This window comes from Zea mays, chromosome 9 (assembly GCF_902167145.1).
Source record: "Zea mays cultivar B73 chromosome 9, Zm-B73-REFERENCE-NAM-5.0, whole genome shotgun sequence".
NCBI classification, from domain to species: domain Eukaryota; kingdom Viridiplantae; phylum Streptophyta; class Magnoliopsida; order Poales; family Poaceae; genus Zea; species Zea mays.
The window spans coordinates 71,336,979-71,360,767 of record NC_050104.1 but is presented as its reverse complement, the minus strand read 5'-3'; the positions used below and the strand labels follow the sequence as shown (position 1 = coordinate 71,360,767).

The 23,789-nt window shown below is 42.7% G+C and overlaps 1 protein-coding gene across 1 annotated transcript in view; it reads left to right on the top strand.

The window, feature by feature from the left end:
* Positions 1-21,954: 21,954 nt before the first annotated feature.
* The window catches only part of LOC109942542 (uncharacterized), a gene marked incomplete at its 3' end in the record, with an annotated part of 43,777 nt that continues 41,942 nt past the window's right edge, over positions 21,955-23,789 (top strand). The window contains exon 1 of the mRNA XM_020544618.1: positions 21,955-22,194. Within this exon, the coding sequence (XP_020400207.1) occupies positions 21,955-22,194 (240 nt within the window). The remainder of the gene's footprint in view (positions 22,195-23,789) is intronic.

Sequence of the window (23,789 nt, the reverse complement as noted above, 5' to 3'; positions counted from 1 at the left end):
TTTAAAGGCGTGTTTGCTCCAAATTTGAAAAGAAGAAGATGAGTGGGGAGAAGAAGATGACTGAAGAGAAGAAAATAACCGAGGAGATGAAGTTGTATGAAGAGAAAAAAGTTGCAGATCCTTTCATCGCTGGATTTTATGAGTCCATGGCAAAAACGAATACAGAGAAAATTACTAAGGAGATCATGGAGGGTTTATCCGAAGATTCTAAAGACAGTGATAGTTATGACGTGGAGAGTGGGGATGAAGATTATGAGGATCGGCCCTGGCGGCCAAGTTGTATTTTCTTCGGAAAGTCGACTATCAAACAGAGTCATATTGACACCATGAGGGGAGATATTTTCACGACATGTCTATTGTCAGAGTTAGAGGAGATAGTACTGCCTCTGCTCCGGAGGAAAACGAAGTTGTTATTTACCGAAGCTTCCTGAAGGCAGGCCTTCGGTTTCCGCTGAGTAAATTTGTGGTCGAAGTATTAAAGATATTCCAAATCTTTCTTCATCAGATTACCCCTGAAGCTATAATCAGGATGGGGATATTTGTCTAGGTTGTAAGGAGCCAGGGGCTGGAGCCGAGCGCGAAGTGCTTCTGCAACATGCACGAGCTTTTATATGAGACGAAGGCTATTGGCAAAGAACAATACCACAACAACTTTGGTTGTTACGGGTTCATTGCCCGTTCTAATGCAAGCCACCCGGTGCCAACATTCCAAAAAAGATGGCCCAGGGCCTGGATGGAGGAGTGGTTTTACGTTAAAAATGATTTAATTAAAAGAGAAGACATCAAGGAAATCATCCAACGCCCCATCTGGTCTCGCTTCGGCCTCCGAAGGCCGAAGGTGGATATTGATGGCAATGTTGAAGCATGTCAGAAGGCCTTCATTGGCACGAGGGATTTAATTCAAGAGCACATAGCCTTCAGGGTATTGCCACTTGTGGAAAGCTGGGATATGTCGAAGGAGACTACTGCCGAATCTAGTGAAGGTGGTCTAGTCCGATTGAAGTATACCTTCAGATTTAGGGAGAAGTTTGATGAGCCAGATGATGACTGGTTGAAATGTATTGAAGCTACCAGTGACGAGCTGCTTGGAACATATTCCAAGGCTGAAGATGACGCCTTGTCCGTAGCCTTCGGGGGCCGGGGGAAAAGATTGAACAGGGTATTCGATGCAATCGGCTTCGTATACCCTGATTATCACTACCCGATGTGAAGGCTAGGGAAAAAGAGAAAAGTTGTTGCTTCAGCCACCACTGATGTGTCGAAGGGCAAAAAAATGAAGGTTCTGACCCACCGGCCGCGATATATTGAACCGGCCATAGTGCCTGAATTTGGCGAAGGGGCCTCTTCAACTGCCGAAGCACGACAAGCTGCTCCGATTATGCAGAGCGTTGAAGAGCCGACTATAGTGCTGAAGGTACCTACAGTCGGGGCAGCCGAAGCTAAGTATGATAAGGCCGAAGAGCCACAGGTGGAAAAATAGAGAAAATGCATGAAATTCTGAGCCCACCAGCTGAGGCAAAAATGTCGAAGGTGCAAAAGGCTCCTGCCACAACTCCCAAGAGGAGGAGAATGGCCAGTGTGATGGACGCTGTCTTGGAGACTACGAAGGCCTTGAGCCATGGACCTACTAAGAAAAATGCTGAAGCTGCCAAAGTCCAAGACGAGGCCGAAGCTGGGCCTTCAGCGCCCGTTGGGACAAAGGCTGTAGTGCCTGAAGATAAAGCTGATCAGCAAACTGCAGATATCGGCATGGCGGCAAGGCAAGACATGGCAGAAAAAGCAAAACCTTATGTCCCTGAATCCCTAGTTGAAGATATTGATTACATTTTTCGACATGCTTCGGGGAAAAAATTATCCGAAGAAGAAATCGTGGAAGCAAGACATTATGCTCAAAAACTGAAATATCGGAAAGGAGCCTTAGTGTTTAACGGCAGTAATGAAGATGATTTCCTGTACTGTCTACCAGACAACAAAGAAATATCTGTTTGCCGAGAGATAGCTAAAAGTATGGGATTTCCGAAACTTGAAGAAGGCCTTTCGGTTTTGTCGAAGGATGATCTTGTTGATAGCCTGGCGTACAACAGTATAAAGGTATGGAAGTTAACCTTGAAGTTGGGAATGAAGTATTTTATTTGTCATGCTCAATTCTTTCTTCTTCTTTGCAGGGTTTAATTCTTAGTAATGCCTAGAGGGCACAAAGAAGCGCTGAAGACGAAGGCTGTACAATAGCCCTTAACAACCTTCGCTCAGAGGTGATTGAGCTAATAAATGAAGGTCTAGAGAAAGACAAGATTTTTATTTCATTGGTAAATAAAATAAAAGAAGACGAAGCTCAATACAAAGCTCAAGCCGAAGCCCAAAAAGCTGAGGTTGAAGACCTTCGGAGACAGCTAGCCAAGGCTTATGAGAGGTGCGCGCTCGCACAGGCTAACCAAGAGATCAGTGAATACTAGAAAAATAAGCTAGAGAAAAATGTTGAAGAACTTCGTGAATCCAAGGAAACATGCTTTGAGAAATCCTTGGATTGCGTGAAGAAATTAAAAACTAGCTTCGCCAAAGTGGGTGCCTACTCTTCTGAAGAAAATTTCATACGAGGCAACCCTGAGGGCGTTATTGAATGGATATGTGGAGAAGCTGAAGCCTTCGAGGAAATCTTGAATGATCGAGGGGATATTTGTGCGTTTTCCGGCGCACGGGGAATCTCAGCTATTCTGGAGAAGGCCGGATGTGATCACATTAAGGCTATAGCCTAGGCCAAAGCTGCCTTCTCCATAGAGGATACGAAGGATCCTTCAGCCGAAGCAACATTAATGGGCGGGAAGTTTTATAACGATGTCTGGGTGAATGGTGGCCGCGAGCTGGCCCACGAGATTATAAAAAAGAATGAAAAAGACACCCACGACGCGCGGGTAGAAGCAAAGCGAGCTGAAGAGGCTACTGAACGCGAAAGGCATATAGGTATTGTTTGTTAATTATTTTAGCTTCGGTACTTGCTTTGTGGCTTCGAACTAATCTATTTACCTACTTCAGCTTAACTATCCCCGCCACCGGAGTCGTACGATCCCCTAGCTGATCCAGAAATGAAGGAAGCACTAGATATTATAAGCATGGTGGACTCCATTATCGACGAAGTCGTCGATAAACTTTTGAACGAAGTTGCAGAGAAAGTCCTTAGAGAAGAATAGATTTTATTGTAATAATATTTTGAAATGCTTGATGTATGGAACAATTGAAGGAAGATTAAGCTTCTATTATGACAAAACTAAGTGACATTTGATGTATGTAATCATTGAATCTAATATGTAAATTGTTGTGATCTATTTTTTTGCGATGCATGAAACGTACACACATACCGCTTTTTGAGCCTTCGGCGAAAAAACACATTCCCTTCTTTTCATGATTCGTAAAGAAGGAAACCCCTTCTAGGGTAGACCTGATAGAATTGTCACCCGAAGCTTGCTTCGTGCCTTAGCACATTTTCATTCAATCGAAGTATTTCCAAGGGTTTGCTTCGTATCCAGTCTTTTCTGTTGATGCGATATGATGTATGATGCGATGGTATGCTAGATAATGCGATGATATGATGCAATATGATGATGCTTTAACACCCACACATACGCCCACACTGTGTAAACCCTAGAATCTAACTTCTAAAACCCTAGTCAATTTAGAAATAATAAAGGAGTCATTTTAATTATGTAAAGAGACACAAGTCCTTTAAATAAATGTTTTGTAGGAGAATGTATAAAAAACCTTATATGAGTAAAGTATTTATAAATACTTCCTTGAAGTATCTAAATTAACATATGTTATATATTATAAATTACTTTCATAAAAAAATATACAATTTGGTGTATACAAGTGACATGTTCAATAGCATTTTCATAAATAAAATAATAAATAGGTTAATAAAAGTATAGTCATGCACTCATGTTGAAGTTTTGACTGTGCATTTATTTGGAATTAGTAAACTGGAAACCCAAATTCAAAACTCAATTTAAACCATATCCAAACTTGGAGGAAATAGAAAACTGAAACTGAAAATAAAGAAAAGAATTCGCGAATGGGCCAGATGGGCCGAATCCCCCTGCCAGCCCCACTTTCTCACCTGGGCGGCCCAACCTCCACCTGACGCGGCACTGCCCCTCACACTGCGTTCCAGTACCGTGTGGGGTCCGCTTGTCTGGGTCTTCTTCTAGCCGAGTCAAGGAAGGCCAGCGATCCGGTAAGCGCGCAGGCCACACAACAGCTCCGTCTGCGATTTTGGCGGGTCGTGGGATTTGGCCGGCTCCTCGGCCTCACGTTCGGAATATAAAAGGAACGTCCGCCGCTCCCTGACCGCGGGACCGCCAGGTTGTAGCCATCATCGCGTGCACGTCGGATAGCAGAGAGAAAATTGAGATCGCAGTCAGTTGATTGAGGTCGCAATCGCACCTTTGCCTAAGCCAACTCAATGCTTCTGAAGATCGTAGGCGCGCGCCGCACCTGGCTGTATCCTCGTGTGGCGAAGACTGTGGCTGGGCGCTGATAACAGAGATGTCGCGCTGGGTGCTCGTCGGGGCTTGGTGACGGACCGTCGTGGTCGCCCTGGGGGTGGACCCTAGCTGCGCGTGGAGGTCGGTGCCAAACTCTCCCCCTCTGTGACTACTAGAAGGCCATCTCCTTCCGCGCCGCCGTTTTGCATACACCGATGAAGAACCTCGTGGTGTCATCGTGGGGTGGCGCGGCGACTTCTGGGAATTGCCTCGGCGAGGATTGGGGTATGTCTTCCATGCGACCTCGCCAGCTTCTACCCCCACACTCTGAATCGTTGCGCTAGGTTGTAGGCGGGTCCGGCCATGGATTGCCGCCGCGTGACTACGGGATCGGCACTGACTGTCGCCGCGGTCGGTCAGAGGTAGAAGAAATGTGGGCGCAGTCGCGTTCGACGATTGTGCTACCGTGACCGACGGTGTTAGGAAGGGGATCATCCCCGTGGCGTAGATCTTTCCATCGGCGGTCTAGTGAATAGCTAGCTCAGTGGCCTGGTGCATAGATGTGTCGGGATCGCAAATCTAGGATCCAAGGGCCAGCATCACACTTGGGATCGGGATTTAATCTGGTGCGCTGGATCGTGATCGTGCGGCCCTGGATGCTTGGCGGTTGGGATAATATGCAGAAGAGGCCCCTCTGTTTATTAATATCAACCCACAGTCCTGATCTGTTATAAGTTATTTACGCTGAAGTCCAGACTTTTACAGAATCCACCCTGAACTTCTCGGAATTAGTGTGCGCAGTCCAGGGAGCAGAGAAAATAAATATTTAATTATATAAAATGATTTTTAGTATATAAATAATTCCAGAAACTCATTTTATTCATAGAAAATCCATACTAACACCTTTTTAGTCCATTCCAGTTCTTATAATTTTGTAATATTATGGTTTATCATCTAGTACCACTGTTTTCGCATGAAAATCAAATTAAATTTTATATCCTATTTAATCTTGTACAAAACACATAAAATACTTAGAAATTCATAACTTAAAATCTATAACCTCGATTTGATCCGTTCAAGTTGCATTAGTCCCGTACAAATATTTACTATACAATAACAACATTTATTATACTATGTCTCATTATTTTATAATTAGATCTGTATTCAACTGATGTTGGTTAGTCTGGTTAAACTGCTTATCATTATAGACTACTAGAATATGATATATGGTCAATTTATCACTTAGATTAAAGTTAAGATAATTATTTTTATAATAACCTCTTATATGACTTATATTAGCCAATTTATAGTATAGTTTAATGTTTTAATCACATAAATCCTCTATAAAATCATAACTCCTTAATAGTAACTTCGATCTTAGTAGTTCTCGTTCCCGCGATCTCGTAGCGACGCGTAGATCATTATTATGCAATATGTTCTTATGTTTGGTATGATGTTAATTTTGTCTATATCATTTCTGTTTGTATTGCTACGACTAGCGCGAGGTCACGAGGATTTGAAGAATCACCCTGGTTACTGGAATCTCAAGTGCCAGGCAAGTTGTGCCCTTGATACACTTTCGTTATCCAATAATGTTATTTATTATCACTATTCAATGCATAAGTTTAATTTTGATGGGACCCAATAGGTCACCCTAGTCTGTTTATCCTGATTACCTTGTTTATCCCCGAATCATTTGGGTAGTTATGCTATTGTTGTACATGGTTTTGGGATAATATTTCATTCTATCCATGTTCCAATTATTTTGTTATGTTATTTATGTTCATGTCAAGATCATTAATGTTAATTGGAACATGGAGCTTAACTTGACAAACACGTGCCACCACAAGGGTTTAATGGGATGCCCTTGGCCAACTAACTAGGAAAGCTAGTGGAAGACTACCTTACCCGAAAGGGGCAAGGGCAGTAGGGGAGTTGCATGCAAGGAGGTTCTCGGGTTAATTTTGCTGCGATGGCGGTCAGACGAGGGATTCTTGCAAGTGCTCTTCCCATAAACTATAGCGGGTTTTCGAAAGCTAGTGGAACTTTGTAAAGGCCTCGTAGTGGATCCCTAGCCATTCACCTCGGTAGTGTCTAAGGGCCTTGCAAACCCTGGCAACATGGGATACACGACTTGTGGGTACAGGGTACAACCTCTACAGAGTGTAAAACTAGTATACTAGCCGAGCTCACGGTCATGAGCAGCTCAGGACTCTCGCATGATTAATTTATGGAACCTAAATTCAATTTGTCATATGCATTTGCATGGGTTTATTTATTAATTTTGTTCTATTATTTATTATGCTTTGGTATTTACTTACACTTAGTAACTGCTAATAAAATTTTGACCAACTTATAAAAGCAATGCTCAGCTTCAACCTTTATTTTGTTGATCAGCCTTACACTTCACATGAACTCCCACCTTTGGTGAGTTCATGCATATTATTCCCCACAACTTGTTGAGTGATGAACATGTGTGAGCTCAACCTTGCTATATCACACCCCCCCACAAGAGAAGAACAAGTGGTTCAAGAGGAGCCACACATTGAGGAGTTCGATTCAGTCTAGGTGGCGTCTCCTAGTTGACTTTCTGGCGCCAAGGATGGATTTTAGATCCTTTTATATTTAGCTTTTGTTTTGTAAGTCTGTCGCTATGTAATAAGTACTCTGATTTTATTGTGACATTTATCTCTATACACTTTGTTATTATATATGTTGTCTTCTTTGGCGCATGTATGAGATGCACCCGGCTTTGTCCCTTTAAAGCCCAGGGTGTTACACACTAGTACACAGAAGACTGCATCCCCTTAGGAATGTCTTTTGAGTCTAAGCTCCGCATCCCCTTAGGAACGACTTTTGAGCTTCTTCACCTTCTATTTCGGTGGTATAAGTTCTGCATCCCCTTAGGAACGACTTTTGAACTTCTTCGCCTTATATTTCAGCAATATAAGTTTTGCGTCCCCTTAGGAACGACTTTTGAACTTCTTCGCCTTATATTTTGACGGTATTTGGCTCTGCATTCCCTTTGGAATGACTTTTGAGCAGAAAACTTACACTATGCTCCCTTAGGAACGACTTTTTGTAGCTTCGTCAATTTTGGCTCTGCATTCCCTTAGGAATGACTTTTTGTAGCTTCGTAAATCTATGAAGAAGATGTATTTCATTCTGGTGTTTGCAGAATTATTACAAGAAGTTGAAACTGAGTTTTTCATTACTTGTTTCTCATACAAAAAGACAAAAGTACTTCAAAAAGTAGGATATTCCTCAATATATGTGCTTCGATTCTGGTATAGTACTGTTGACTGTACGAGCTTCGGACTCCTCCCTAAAGTCGCGTTGCTGTTGGGGGTGCTGGCGCCCTTCTGGCTACTAGCTTTGGGTATGAGTAGGTGGCAATGGTGGTGGCAGTGGAAGCTGGGGCCAGGAAGCTTGTGAATGGCTTTCCGAAGCAACAGACGTTGCAGGTTGATTGCCCACATATTCTGGTATGTAAGGGGAGTAGCACGGAGAAGTATGTAAAACCTGCTTCGGCTGATTCTGCCGGGCTTCTGCTTCGGCAATCTCTTTTTGCTTCTAAATGGTAATCTGGCACGTTCTTGTAGTGGGGCCCTTGTCTTCTCCACAGAATAAGAAATAGATTTTCCTGGGCTGATCCCCATATCTTCATCCGAAGCCCCTACCGCCTCTGCCCCTTGGAGCTGGTGGCCTGAAGGAGCTTTGTTGCTGCCCTAAAGACTGTGAGCTGTGTTGTGGCCTCTAGAACTGGCTTCCTTTGTCATCACTCTGATTGGAGCTGTGAATTGATCTAACATGCCTAGGGTGGATTCTTTCTCTGAAGCCCCTAGTCATCTCAAAGAACCTATAAGCTTCCTCCCTTCTTTGGCGGAAATCATCATCGGCCCGGATGTACTCATCCATTTTTGAAGCAGCTTCTCTAGAGTCTGGGGGCTTTCTGGCGAAGTATTGAGCCGTAAGTCCTAGCCGAAGACCTTTGATCATGGCCTCAATGACGATTTCATTGGGCACTATTGGCTCTTGTGCTCTTAGACGCAAGAACCTTCGGACATATGCCTGAAGGTACTCCTCATGGTCTTGTGTGCACTGAAACAAGGCCTGAGCAGTGACTGGCTTCGTCTGAAACCCTTGAAAACTGGTGACCAACATGTCCTTAAGCTTCTGCCATGACGAGATTGTCCCTGGTTGGAGAGAAGAGTACCATGTCTGGGCCACACTTCGAACTGCCATGACGAAGGATTTTGCCATGACAGCAGCATTGCCTCCATATGAGGATATTGTTGCCTCATAACTCAACAAAAATTGCTTTGGGTCCGAGTGCCCATCATACATGGGCAACTGGGGTGGCTTGTAGGATTTTGGCCATGGAATAGCCTGTAATTCTGCTGCCAGGGAAGAAGCATCATCAAAAGTAAAGTTACCATGATGAAAGTCATCGTACCATTCATCTTCGTTGAATGAGTTGTCTTGATAGAGCTCCCTGTGCTGAGGCCTTCGGTCCTGGTCATCTTGAGTGAGATGACGCATTTCTTTAGCGGCCTCATCGATCTTCTTCTGAAGATCAGTGAGACGAAGCATCTTCTCCTTTTTTTTCTCTGGACCTGTTGATGAATGGCTTCGAGGTCCTTGATCTCTCGGTCCAACTCTTCCTCCTGAGGTGTCGGACTAGTAGCCTTCCTTTTCTGAGTTCTGGCTTCACGCAGTGCGTCCTAGTTGACGTCTAGTGGCTACAGTGCAGCCCCTAGTCCTGACGAAGCTTTCTTCAGCGGCATGACGAAGGTCACGGCTTGCCGAAGGTGGTCAGATGAGTTCACCATAGGTGGGCGCCAATGTTGGGGACTTGTTCTCAAATGCTATGAGTTAAGAACAAGGCAACACAAAATGTTAATGATTAGAGACCTTCGTCCTTCGAGGCATTATCTCCCTTAAGGTATAATGATATTTAGACAAAGGTTATGAAGGATGTACCTTCATCACCTCAGTATATAATAAAGTAAGTAGAAACATATGAGAAATAGAAAATAACACGGACAATTACATGACATCTTTAGAGTATTTTTATTATCTCATCATGGATAACTATGAACAATATTACATTTATACCTTCGGCTTGATAGAAGGTAAAAATCCAAGCGTGACGTGCGAGTGAATACAAGTCAGCTTGAACAGTACGGTGTCACTGTTCATCTATTTATAGGCACAGGACGCAGCCTGTGTATAATTACATTCATGCCCTCGGCATTTACTATTGACTTAAAGAAATCTATCAAGGACTAGACAACCTTTTCCCCTCTAAGTCGGTTTCATTTTCCATAGTTAAGCCAAAGCTTCTTCACGGGTAGCTTCGGCACTGATTCGTCCTTCTCTCGAACCGCGCTCTTCATATTATGTATAGCTTCATCCCACGCCCGAAGGTTCCTATACATATATTATACTTGGGAAACATGTTAGTCGTGTTTTTAAGGACCTTCGGAAGATGAAGGCCCCCAACAATTAGTTTGTTCCTCTGTAACTAATTCAGACTGCGAAATGAACGAAGGCCTTTAGCCAAAGGTCCAAAAAAACACCATCCCTTCGCTAGAATAGTGAAACCTTTCATATCGTGGGGCCCATGGCGCAGTGGTCCTTTGCATATATATATGAGGGTTGCGATGAAAATATTTTTCATGCTATCAAGCTTTTGTGTTGGTTTTGTTGTTTAGCTCGCTGCTTCTGTAATCGTGATTGCTTCGGATTTTTGTTCCAACCAACGCTGAGATGACTGAAGATAAGAGAAGTAACGACCCCACACTAGCTAGGTTTTACGAAGCTATTGAAAGGACAAATGTTGAAAAGATTACTGATGAGATTTTACCTGGGTTGTCTGGAGATTCTAGTGACAGCGAAGATTATGATATTGAAAGTGACAACGATGATGCCGAAGATCGGCCATGGAAGCCAAGTCATGTGGTATTTGGGAAATCATCCGTGAAGAATGTCACACCCGAGTTTTAGGGACTCGGGCGTGGCACATAATCACCAGGTGTGCTGGGACCAAGTCTCACACATATGATGAATAGTGGTACAGAAACGAATGTCACTTCTTTACTATATAATAGGAGTTCTGCACAAAATAAATAAATAATTACATCATAAGGAGACAACGATCTAGCAACCCAAAGTTGACTGGGAGACGACGGTCTAGACCACTCACGAACTCGTCACAGCATCCTCCATGCGCCTCATCCTGCGGTACCTATTCTTGACCTGGGGGTGTGTGAGACAGCAAGAGTGAGCTCACATACGTTCATTGCTAAACAAGTTGTGGGGAATAATGTGCATGAACTCGCCAAAGGTGGGAGCTCACGTGAAGTGTAAGGCTTACCAAAGAGGATGCTTGAAGCTGAGCATTGCTTTTAAAGTTGGTCAAAATTTTATTAGCAGTTACTAAGTATAATTAAATACCAACCCAATTAAATAGTAGAACAAAAGTGATAACAACACCCTCAATGCAACGCATATGAAAAATTGAATTTAGTTCCATAAATTAATCATGTGACGGTCCGAGCTGCTCATGACCGTGAGCATGGCTAGTATACCAGTTTTACACTCTGTAGAGGTTGCGCATCTTTACCCACAAGTCGTGTTACACACTTGCCACGGGATTGATCGGACCCCATACACCTCTACCAAGGAAGCGAGGCAGGGTACCACTACGTGGTCTTTACAAAGTTCCACTAGCTTTAGAAAATCTGCTACAGTTTCTAGGAAGCTCTAATGCAGGGACCCCTCGCCTGATCGTGATCGCAGCAAAATCAACCCAAGGGCCTCCCTACACTAACCACTCCCCTACTGCCTTGCCCCTTTCGGATAAGGTAGTCCTCCACTAGCTTTCCTAATTAATCAGCCAAGGGCGTCCCATACCACCCTTGTGGTAGCACTGTTTTCTCGGGTGGTCGCTCCATGTTCCAATAAACATAATGATCTTATCATGAACATTTAATAACAAACTGATAATAAAAGTATGATCATGAATAATGTGTATCTCCATACCCAAAACCACATATAGCAATAGCAAGTACTACCCAAAAGTTCAGTGGTAAACAAGGCATAAAGATAGTGAAACTAGGGTAACCTATTGGGTCCCATCAAAATTAACCTATGCAGATCATTATGATTAATAAGAACATGACTGGGCAAAAAGAAGTGATCAAGGGCACAACTTGCCTAGGATTGAAGATTCCAGGTTCCAGGATGATCTTCAGATTCTCGTGACATCACTACTATTCATAGCAATACAACAAACATGGTATAGGAAGAATTAACATCACACCAAACATAAGAACAAACTGCATAATAATAATCTAAGCGTTGTTGTAACACCCCTGGTGTTACTATTACTAAAACTTGAGCATAACATCATAAGCATCAACATTTCATATGTTTGATACACCTAGAATGCATTCACTAGGCAAAATTTTCAAACAAGTTGTATTGTTATGGTATTTTGTAAATAAAACCCTAGTGTAGGGAACTTAACCCTAAATATGGTTCTGAGGGGTAAAACAACACCCAAATGGAGAAAACCCTAAAGTTTAAATAAAATAGTCATAAAATATTACTAAGAATGGATCTAAGTTACATTTACACCCCTGAGATACCAAAAACCCTAAAAAGGACCATAGAAAACCCTAAATCCAAACCCTAGGGGGTTAAGTGCAAAATTAGTCCACTTTTGGACTAAAGTGCAAAAACCATGTCAATAAGGTATCTTAAGTTGTATGGTTCACCAATGTGTGAATTTACAAGCTAAGCCTTGAATTTTTGAACTTATTTGCAAAAAGACCCCATAGGTGTTCTAGTGCTAAGTCTGAAAATCAGTATTTTGGCTCAACTTTGGAGCTTTATAACTTTCAAATTAGTGAGAATTCACCTAGGGGCACCACATCAACTTTGTAGCTCTATGAAAGGGGAACAACTTTGCTTAAGAGTGTAAGCATGGTTGTTATGAAGAAATTGGAGAAAATTACACCCAAATTTGGACTGTGAGGCTGTTTAATGTTTGAATTTCAGACTGACAGTGTAATTACAGAGACTTTGGGCACGAATTCAAGCTTGATTTAGTAGGAATTTACCCATAGCTGCTATGACAAACTTGTAGCCGAATCTTTGACCTACAACTTTGCTGCAGAACTTTAGGTATGTTGCCACAGAAAATTAAGAGAAATTTAACCCTAAACCTAGTCTGTCAGGCCAACTGAAGCAACTGCGCCATTGTACAGTACCAGAATTGGATCAGGCCGCCAGCGCAGCAATCTCACCGCCGACGACCTCTCTGCTGCGATTCGTGCCACCGGCGTCTCGATTCGTGCTCATATTGATCAGATAGTACAAGGAGTCACGCCGCCGTGGATAAGTCCGGCCAGTAAAATATTCCGGTCACCGTACAAAGCTCGCCGCGGTGGAATCCGATAAGCACGCCAGGGACCGTCGCCTTATGGCCTTGCGCCGCGTGTCTAAGCATCTCCACCGCATCGCCGTGACTTGCTTTAGCTCTCCGTTGATCGCCGGAGAGATTGCCACGGTAACCGGACACCAATCCACTGCGCTAGTAGCTCCTTGTTTCCCCGGCCGCCGCGCGTCGTCGCCCAAATAGACGGCCACCGCTCGCAGGCTCTATAAATTGATCGCGCTCTCAGCTCCGTCAAGTAATCAAGCAGCTAGCGCACCCACCTGCACCTCAACTCCTCCACCAGAGAGCTCCAATTTTGGATTCTCCCCAAATCGTTCCAGAACTCCGCTCGGTTTAGCCTCGCCGCGGCCAGCCTGTTCCAGGTTAGTTCAAGCTCCTCAATCAGTTGTCCTAGCATCCTTAAGTTCTCCTCAAGCTCCTCAATCCCTCTAATTGAACTATACCGCCATAGATCGTCGGGAACGCATTGTTCCTTTGATTCTTCGCACTGTCACCATGGACAGAGCAGGGTAGACCACCATTCATGAAATTGGGTTGGGGGAAATGCACGGGCGAGGTCCAATTCAGTGTCTGCTGCACGAGAGTCCCAACCATTGCCCGGTCCGGCCAGCCTGAGCTCATCGGAGATCGGCCGAGAGCTATCCACCGTCGGGGACCCCATCCTGCGAAGAATTAGAAGTTCGAGGGGGTTCTTGTAAAGTGTCAGCGACTGTTTTAAATAGTGTTTTGGACTCCTTCGGGTTATTCAAAACTACAGGGGCTTATTCGCAAAACTCTCAGCGCGGACGCGGGCGCGCATCGGCGCGTCCCTATTTCTGTGCAGGCTGGGCCTCCTGGGCTGGATTCGGCCCAGTACTATTCACGGATTTTCTTTTTCTTTTTCCACCAGAACTAAAACAATTTTAGAAAATGGTAGAAAAATGGTAAAAATGTCAAACCAATTTTGCTAGATTCCTAATTTTTCATAGTATTTTATAAAAATAGTTTTAGGATTTTTAGATCAAATAGGGAATTTTGGAGCATTTAAAATAGCCTAAAACATTGGTTCTGGATTTTTAGAAAAATAAATAGTAATTCCAAAAATTCCCAAACTTTTTATTTGAACTTTATACATTATTTAGAAGCCTTGGGTAGAGTTTGGTATGATTTGAACCTTGTTTGATACTTAGAACCCAAAACCCTACCCCCGCCCTTTGAATTCCTATAGTAACTCTGGAAACCCTAGGTTCTCGAAGGACCATGAAGGAAAGTTGTACTCAAGACTTTGAAAAAAATAAACTTTTATTATCTTTGCACACTCATAAGCATTGCATGGCATTCATTCTTATATATATATGGTTATATTTAGAAAACGAGGAAGAAGTTGAAGTAGAAGAAGAGAAGACTTCGCCACCACCACCTACGGAACATTAGGCAGGAAATTGTTTTTACTTTGACATCTGCGGATCCGAGCCTTACTCACCTATAAACGAAGGCAAGCCCCGGTGAATTTACCACCTCCTTGTGTTTTAAAAATCTTTTTCACTTGCTTGATCCATTAGGTGATAGGAGTTGATTGCTAAAACAATTCTTGCATTACCTTCCTTGAATTTGATTACCTTCCTTGATCACCGTTTTACAAAAGATTTTTGATGCTTAGCCTTGCTTTAGAAAAACAAAATGTTTTGTTTTCACAAAAGATGACGTGGCAAAGTGGGTGGGATGTTTTCGAAAATAAAACTTGATGATGGATCCATCAAGGCCTTGATGGGTTCAACATCGGAAAAGATGTACCTCTGCCAGGTACCAGACTTTGGGTTGAAAATAATAAAGCTGAGACCGGGCGGTTGACTTGCACGAGAAAGGAGTCTCGGTGTCGTGTCTCCGTCTGAGTCGATTAAGGACCGTCTCGATGTAGGCCTGCTGACCGATGACCCTTTAACTGGTCACATGCTTTGTCATGGGTAAGCTTTGCCTCGAGCAGACTAATACCAGAATAAGATAACACGCAATGGGCGTGGAGAGATGGCGAGAGTAGCGTGTACCCTCCGTGGCAAGAGGCTGGACGGTGGTGTATCTATGCTCTCGGTTGGCGTGAACCTGATCTGGTCTTAAGAACCCCGATGGCGGGTTGACATATGCAAGGGTTAAGTGCTACATATGTCGTGTGATTGGAGATCCTCAGCTGAGTATAATCGATTCGGATCGCCGTACCTTCACGGTTATGAAGACTTGGTCACTGACCTATACATAGAACTCCAGTAAAGATGAAGGGATTGTTAAGAAATTGGCTAGTGTAGGTCAAGTGATTGAACTAGGGTAGAAAAAACTCTAGTTATAGGTAATTTTTACTTAACTGGCCAAATAAAACTGGATTTTTAAGAATCCACTTTTAGTAAGCATTTCTGCAAAACAGAGTCTTTGATCATTGAGAAACCTTACCTTGACTCCCATATAACCAGCATACCCTTGAGAGTCTTTTATTTAGTCGAGTAAGACTTGCTGAGTAATTCCATACTCAGGGTTTTATTCCCCGTTGTTTTTAGGTGAGGAAGCAACCAACTTTTGTTGCTTCTGTTCTAAGGTGGTACCGAAGGAAGAACACCAGGAGTAAAGCTGCGGGAGGAAAGGATCCTCCATAAAAACTTTTGTTTAAAACTTATCGGGAGGGGTTTTTGCCTCCCTTGGTGTGTAATAATAATACTATGCACTCATAGGTTATATTCTGGTCTGTAAATATTCAACTCTATCTTACTTCTAAATAAAGGTAAGTTAATGTAATTGCTTCCGCATTCTCGTAACTCCGATGCTTGTAATGTCTGCGTGACGGGTGAAACGCTCTTGGGAAAGGTAAGAAAAGCAGATACCGAACTTGTCAAGTGATTCAGGGGCACCTACAGGGTTGTCTGAGGTCCGTTGGACAATGACAACTGTAGGTGGTCCTAATGACTTGGGAGGTTCCGTCACAGTTGCTATGAGATCGTAGGTTCGAGAACCACTAAAATTGGAGTTATGGTTATAAAGATATGATTTTCTGAAGTTTTAGGTGATTAAATGATAATAATATATTTTGTGCTATAAATCAAGTGAGAAACATATAAAAAATAACTGATTCAACTTTTGGCTAAGTTATAACATAATCCTGTTGTAGTAAAATTATAGATACTCCGAATTGAAATACTATATTAACATGTTAACCCAATAAACATAGGTTGAACAAATTAGTTAACTATTTTTTAGAACATGTTATATGATAAAATAATGTTACTAAAGTGTAGACAGTTTTATTATGAGGCTAGAGCAACTGGAACGGGTCAATTCGGAGTTAAAACGTGGAAGATAGCATTAAATAAGATTTAGGATCACTTAATACTAATTTTACTAGCTCTAGGGATCAATTTGTTAATTTCTAGAGCCTAAACTGAATTACTTTTACACTCCCCTAGACGGCGGGTTGATTCTGATAAAACATAGGGGCTCTTTAGCAAATTACCGAGGTCGAAGGGGTATCCATCACTAGGGGTCGTTCGATCTGTTTTTAACGCCCAAGATTAGATCCACAAAGTTGTGAACCAAAATCTAGTGTTAGCGGTCAGATACCGATCCCACGCTCGAGATTAAAGGATCCCACGATCTGATCTCGGCCAACAGATCCGAGATCAACAGCTACGATTTTCGATCACGATGGAGTATTTGAGATTCAATCGTGAGCGCTCGTCACCGGATCGACGACCAGGACCGTTTCTCCCCCGCACGATCCTGTTAATGCCGGAACGGGGCTGTGACATCCTGCCCACGGTGGCAGGCTCACCGGCAAGCGGTGGCTGCTGCGAGGCTATGAATGAGATGAGTCTTTGATTGATGGCTTGCGGTGTTATGGTGGCATGTATTTATATAGGCTAGGAGGTGGACGGTTACATGATAGATCTAATCTATTACTTATCTGTTACAACCATATCCTATATATTAGGAACTCTAACAAACTCGAAACCAAATCTGTTACATGATAGATCTAATCTCGTACTTACCTGTTACAATCCTATCTTATCTATTAGAAACTCTAACTATATCTTTTATTGCAATAATATTGTTGTTAATTTATACTAATCATATTAGACCTTAAATTTAAATAAATCTTAGAATATATTTTTATTTCATTTTTTTAATTAATAATTTTTTTGGGTGTTACACGCGAGCTGAAAGGAGTATTTTCTTAAATATCTTATTGTGATATCCTAATTTGTATTGACTTTACCTAAAGGACGTCGTTTACAAACAAAGCAGCCAACATACATCAATCTATTATATTAGCTTGTATTTCTAATTTCTGCTTTCTATGTTAAATTTAAAATTCAAGTCTAATTTAGAGCTAAGTTAAATTTTCTATTTCAAGCATAAATTGCAACAAACAAAAACTCAACATGATTTATGCAAAGCATTTTTATTAATTAATTTATCCATTTAAGAAAATGAAAATCAGTAGGAATAATTCATGTAAGTTGTTTTACAATAATAATTATTAAAGAAAATAATTCAAACACAACCATATTTTATAAGTACAATAAAATAAATTTATAATCTTCACATATTTATTTAAAAGGATATAATTTCTAATGTAAAATCTATATTAAGAGATAGTTTAACTTAATTCTTTTTTTGGTGAATAAATCTTTAACACAAAGGATAGTTCACATAAGAATATTTTAGGTAATCTATTATTTGAAAACACATTTACTTAAATCATGAAATGAGTTTTCCTAATTTATCCAGAATAGGATTTTGGAGTGTTACAAAGAAAGGTCATGTTGAAGCTACGAAAGGCAAATACATTCATGATGTGTCTGTGGTGAGGATTTGTGGTGAAAATACTGTTCCACTTCATGAAAAAGTTGAGGTAGTGGTTTTTCAAAGCTTCATGAAGGTTAGGCTATGGTTCCCCTTACACACGTTTCTAGTTGAAGTTCTGAAGAAGTTTGAGGTTTTCCTTCATCAACCCACCCCTGACACATTAATTAAGGTTGGGGTTTTCATTTGGGCAATAAGGAGCTAGGGATTGGAATCAGATGATGATTACGTTTGCAATATTCACGAGTTATCTTATCATACAAAGGCCACTGGGAAAGAGCGGTATCATAACAACTTCGGATGTTACACCTTCGTGTACCGGTCTCATGCAAGGCATCCCGTGCCAACTTTTCGGAAAAAAATGGCCGGGTTCATGGATGAAGCAATGGTTCTATGTGAAGAATGATTTGAGTCAAAGAAGCGATATTAAGGATATAATCCAGTGGCCTATTCGATCCAGCTTCGGACCAAGAAGGCCTGCTATTGTAAAAACAGAAAAGTCACAACGTTGCCTAGCAGCATTCAATGATGTATGCGGTTACATTGGTTCTAGAGACCTAGTGCAAGAACACATAGCCATCAAGGTATGGCCCCTGGCTGTAGAATGGGAAATGCCGAAGGGTGTTGAAGATGATATAGAAGTCGGAAAGGGCAGTATGGTTCGCTTGAAGTACACCTACCGATTCAGGAATCAATTTGGTGAACCAGATGATGGTTGGTTAGATGTCATCAAAGCAACGAGTGATGAATTGCTAGGGGGCTATACGAAGGCTGAGGATGAAGCTATGTATACTGTCTTCGGTACTCGAGGGAAGCGAAGACTAAATAGGGTCTTTGATGCAATCAGATTTGTTTATCCCGATTACCGCTTCCCTGCTCGGAAAAGGGAGCTAAAAAGGAAAAGTGTGTCAGAAGCTTCTTCTTTCGCACCGAAGCAGAAGAAGGTGAAGGTTTTAACCCATCGTGCAAAATTGTACTTCTAGGAGAGGGCTGTTCAACTACCTGAAACAGGTATTGTCCAAAAGATCGAAGAAGTTCCTCTGGCAACTGCAGTGGATGCTTCGGAACCTATTCGCTTGGAACTGGCAGATCAGGCGAAAGTCCAAGAGTTGCCGAAGGCGCCAGCGAAATTGCAAATTCCCACCGTTCCAACGGGGACACCTAAGAGTGTAAGAAGAATGGCTAATGTGCTTGAGGCTGTTTTGAAACCTTCGAAAGTGGCAACGCCTTCTGCTACAAAAATTTGCAAAGATAAATCTGAAGACTTCAAAAAGGCTAGAGAAAGCACTGCTCTTGACTGCGCCGAAGCTGGATATTCGGAAAGTAGGCCAACAGAGCAAGTGAGTGATAGCTTACTAGAGAAGGTATCATCACATATACCTGAAGTAGTGTTATCCAAGGATTCTGAATTCATCATCCCTCACGCTTTGGGAAAACAATTGAGACAGAAGCAAATTGCCAAAGCTCGGCATTACGCTAAGGATTTGAAGTATCCTCGAGGATCCCTAGTGTACAAAGGTGATGATTTCCTATACTGCCTTCCTGATAACAAAGAGATTAACGTCTGCCGAGAAATGATGGATAACATGGGTTACTTGAAGCATGAGCTCGGGCTGTCCTTAATGCCGAAGGGCCATCTGGCAAACTGCTTGGAGTACAATAGTTTGAAGGTTTGTGCTTTACTCGTTAATTAAAGTATTTGCTTGTGTTGGCTCTTGCTAATTGTTTTGATTAAAGTAATTACTTGTTTTATGTTGGTCACTTGTTCTCAAATGCTATGAATTTAGAACAAGGCAACACAAATGTTAACGATTAAAGGCCTTCGCCCTCCAAAACATTATCTCCCTTAGGTTATAATGATCTTCGGACGAAGGTCACGAAGGGCATACCTTCATCATTTTGATAAACAAGTATGTAAACATTCATATAACACACAGAGGGAAAAAGAATAATCATTTTGAATCATCAAACTATTCATATATTTATTTTATAAGCATAAGCAATCATCAATGATATATGAATTACATTTGTACCTTCGGCTTGATAGAAGGTAAAAGGCCGGAGTGACGCGTGAATGATTACAAGACAGTGTGAATAGTATGGTGTTACTGTTCATCTATTTATAGGCACAGGACGTAGCCTGAACGAAATTACATTCATGTCCCTGACATTTACTATTAGGCAAAAGGCAAGCTATCAAGGACTAAGTAGTCATTTCTCTTTTAGGTCGGTTTCGTTCTCCACCACTATCCTTGTGTTAAGTCGAAGCTTCTCCAGCCACAGCTTCAGAGTTGGTTCATCCTTCTTCCCGATCACGCTTTTCATACCATGCACACCTTCATCTTAAGGCGAAGCTCCCTGCGATAGTATAATATACTGGAAAACATGTTAGTCGTGTTTTTGAGGACCTTCGGAAGATGAAGGCCCCCAACAATAGCCCCTCGCAGTATTAATTTGTTCTTGTGTCTAACAATTTCAGACTGCAACGTGAACGAAGGTCTTTAGCCGAAGGTCCGAAAACACCTTCCCTTCGCTAGAATAGCGAAAGTCAATGACAAACGGGGCCTGCCAAGTTGCAATGCACTTAGGCATATAAATAGAAACCCGCAGCGATAGCATCTGCTGCACCATTCCAATCGCTTGTGCTATTTTCTCAAGTTTTAATTTTCTTGCTGTCAGATTTCACTTGTTTTGTGAGCTTCGGCATTTGCTCAATTGTCCACTAAATGACTGACGAGAAGAAGGTTGCTGATCCTGCCCTGGCTGGTTTTTACGAGGCCATGGAAAAAACAAACACAGAGAAGATTACAAACGAGATACTAGCTTACTTGTCTGAAGATTCTGACGATAGCGATAACTTTGATGTGGAAAGTGGGAATGAAGATGATGAAGATCAGCCCTGGCAGCCAAGTCATACCATCTTCGGAAAGTCGTCCATCAAACAGAGTCAGATTGATGCCATGAAGGGAAGATATTTTTGTGATATGTCTATTGTGAGAGTTGGGGGGGGGGGGGGACAGCGCCGCCCCTGCACTCGAAGAAGATGAAGTTGTTGTTTACAGAAGCTTTATGAAGGCAGGACTTCGGTTCCCATTGAACAAATTTTTGGTTGAAGTTTTGAAGACATTTGAGATCTTCCTTCATCAAATTACTCTCGAAGCTATAATCAGAATGGGTATTTTTGTTTGGGCCATGAGAAGCCAAGGGCTGGAACCGAGCGTGAAGTGCTTCTGCAACATGCACGAACTACTGTACGAGACGAAGGCCACTGGCAAAGAGCAATATCACAACAACTTCGGTTGCTATGGCGTCGTTCCTCGTTCTGATGTAAGTTACCCAGTTCCAACGTTTCGGAAAAGGTGGCCCGGGGCTTGGATGGAGGATTGGTTTTATGTTAAAAATAACCTGATTGAGAGGGAAGACATAAAAGGGATTATCCAACGCCTCATCTGGTCTCGCTTTGGCCTCAGAAGGCCGGCTACTGCGCTTTGGAATGACACCGAAGCATGCCAGAAGGCTTTCAAAAATGTTTGTGCCTTCATTGGCACAAGAGACCTAGTTTAGGATCACATAGCCTACAGGGTATGGCCACTTGTGGATAACTGGGAGATGCCGAAGGAGACTGCTGCCGGGTCCAGTCAAGGTGGTTTGGTTTATTTGAAATACACCTCAGGTACAGAGACCAGTTTGACGAACCAAATGACGACTGGATGACATGTGTTGAGGCGACTAGCGATGAGTTACTCGGAGCGTACACAAGAGCCGAAGATGATGCCTTGACCTTAGCCTTCGGAGGGCGAGGCAAGAAAAGGTTGAACAGAGTTTTTGATGTTATCGGCTTCGTGTACCCAGACTACACTTACCCCTCGCGAAAGCAGAGGAAGAAAAGAAAAACTGCAACCTCGGCCATCTCTGTTGTGCCGAAGGGCAAGAAGATCAAGATCTTGACCCACCGGCCAAGATACATTGAAACGGCCAGTGTCGAAGCTTGGTGAAGGAACATCTTCCACTGCCGAGGCAGAACAAGCTGCTCCTACCAGCCGGAGCGCCGAAGAATCGGCTACAGTGCCGAAGGTTTTTGCAACCGGATCGGCTGAAGTGCCGATACATACTGCCGAAGCTAAAGGAAAGACGGCCAAGAAGCCAGACCGAGAGGAAACGGCAGGACCACCGGAGCCAAAATTGCCGATGGTGGCAAAAACTCCTGCAATAACTCCCAAGAGGAGGAGAATGGCAAACGTGTTGGACGCTGTCATGGAGACAGCAAGGGCATTAACTCCTACCCCTGTGAAGAAGGTTGTCGAGGCTGCTACAACCTGTGCTAAAACTGAAGCTGGGCCCTCAGTGCCTACTGAGGCAGAGCCTGCTAAAACTGAGCAGAGAGCTGAGCAAGAATCTTCAGATGCTGGCATGATTCTAGAAAAGAAAGTCGTGCTCGAAAAAGCTAAATTTGCTATTCCCAAAGCACCCTCCGAAGATCATGACTTTATCATTCGACATCCTTTAGGAAAAAGGCTGTCTGAAGAAGAAATCGCGGAAGCCAAACACTATGCCCAAGAATTGAAATACCCGAAGGAGGCCTTGGTGTATAATGGCACTGACGAAGATGATTTCTTATACTGTCTCCTAGACAACAAAGAAATATCTGTTTGCCAGAAGATGGCCAAAAATATGGGATTTCCTTAGCTTGAATCTGGCCTCTCTGCCATGTCAAAGGATGACCTCGCGGCAGCCTTGCGTATAACAGTCTGAAGATACGGAAGTTATGAACTTAAAAATATATTATCTTGTCTTTTATTCTCGTGCTGATCCTTTATCTTTTTGTTGGGCTTAATTCTTAGCAACGCCTTGAGGGCGCAGAAGAATGCTGAAGATGAAAGCTGCCAGATAGGCCTCGGCAACCTTCGATCAGAAGTTATCAAGCTAAGAAATGAAGCCTTGGAGAAAGATAAAATTCTACTTTCATTGGTGGAAAAGTGAAGAAAGACGAAGCAAAATTTAACGCTCAATCCGAAGCTCATAAAGCCGAAGTTGAAGACCTTCGGAAAAAGCTTGCCGAAGCTAATGAAAATTTTGAACTTGCAAAAGTGAAGCAAGAAATAAGTGAATGGTCAAACACTAGGCTGGAGAAAAATGTTGAGGAGCTTCATGAATCCAAGGAGAGATGCTTTGAGTAATCCTTGGATTGCGTAAGGAAATTGAAAACCAGCTTTGCAAAGGTGGGTGCATATTCTTCCGAAGAGAATTTCATCCGAGGTGACCTCGAGGGTGTTATTGATTGGATAAGCGGAGAAGCTGAAGCTTTTGAAGAGATCCTCAATGATCGCAGGAACATTTGTGCCTTCACTGGCGCTCGAGGGGTTTGAGAGCACCTAGATGGGGGTGAATAGGTGATCCTGTAAAAATCAACAACTAATAGCCATGAAACTCGGTTATAGAGATGTTCTTGCAAACACACAAGTAATCACAGAAAAGCAATCACAAGAGACACGTGAGTTTATCCCGTGGTTTGGCCAAGTAACACTTGCCTACTTCCACGTTGTGGCGTCCCAATGGACGAGGGTTGCACTCAACCCCTTTCAAGTGATCCAATGATCAACTTGAATACCATGGTGTTCTTTTTTTCTTAGACTTTCTCCCGTTTGCGAGGAATCTCCACAACTTGGAGCCTCTCGCCCTTACTATTGATGATCACAAAGAAGCACGAAAGTAAGGAAGGGGAGAGCAACACACACAAGACTCAAAGCAAGAGCAGAATCACACACACAAGTCACAACTCGAGCTCAAAACACAACACAGGGAGTTCTCAACTCAAATGGAGCTCAAGTCACTATCTCAAGGAATCAAAGTACGTGAGAATGGAGTCTTGGGGTCTTAGGATCTTTCTTGTAAGCTTGGATGTCTCCTCCATGTGCCTATGGGTCCCTTTTATAGCCCCAAGGCAGCTAGGAGCCGTTGGAGACAATCTTGGAAGGCTAATCTTGCCTTATGTCGGGTGGCGCACCGGACAGTCCGGTGCCCCA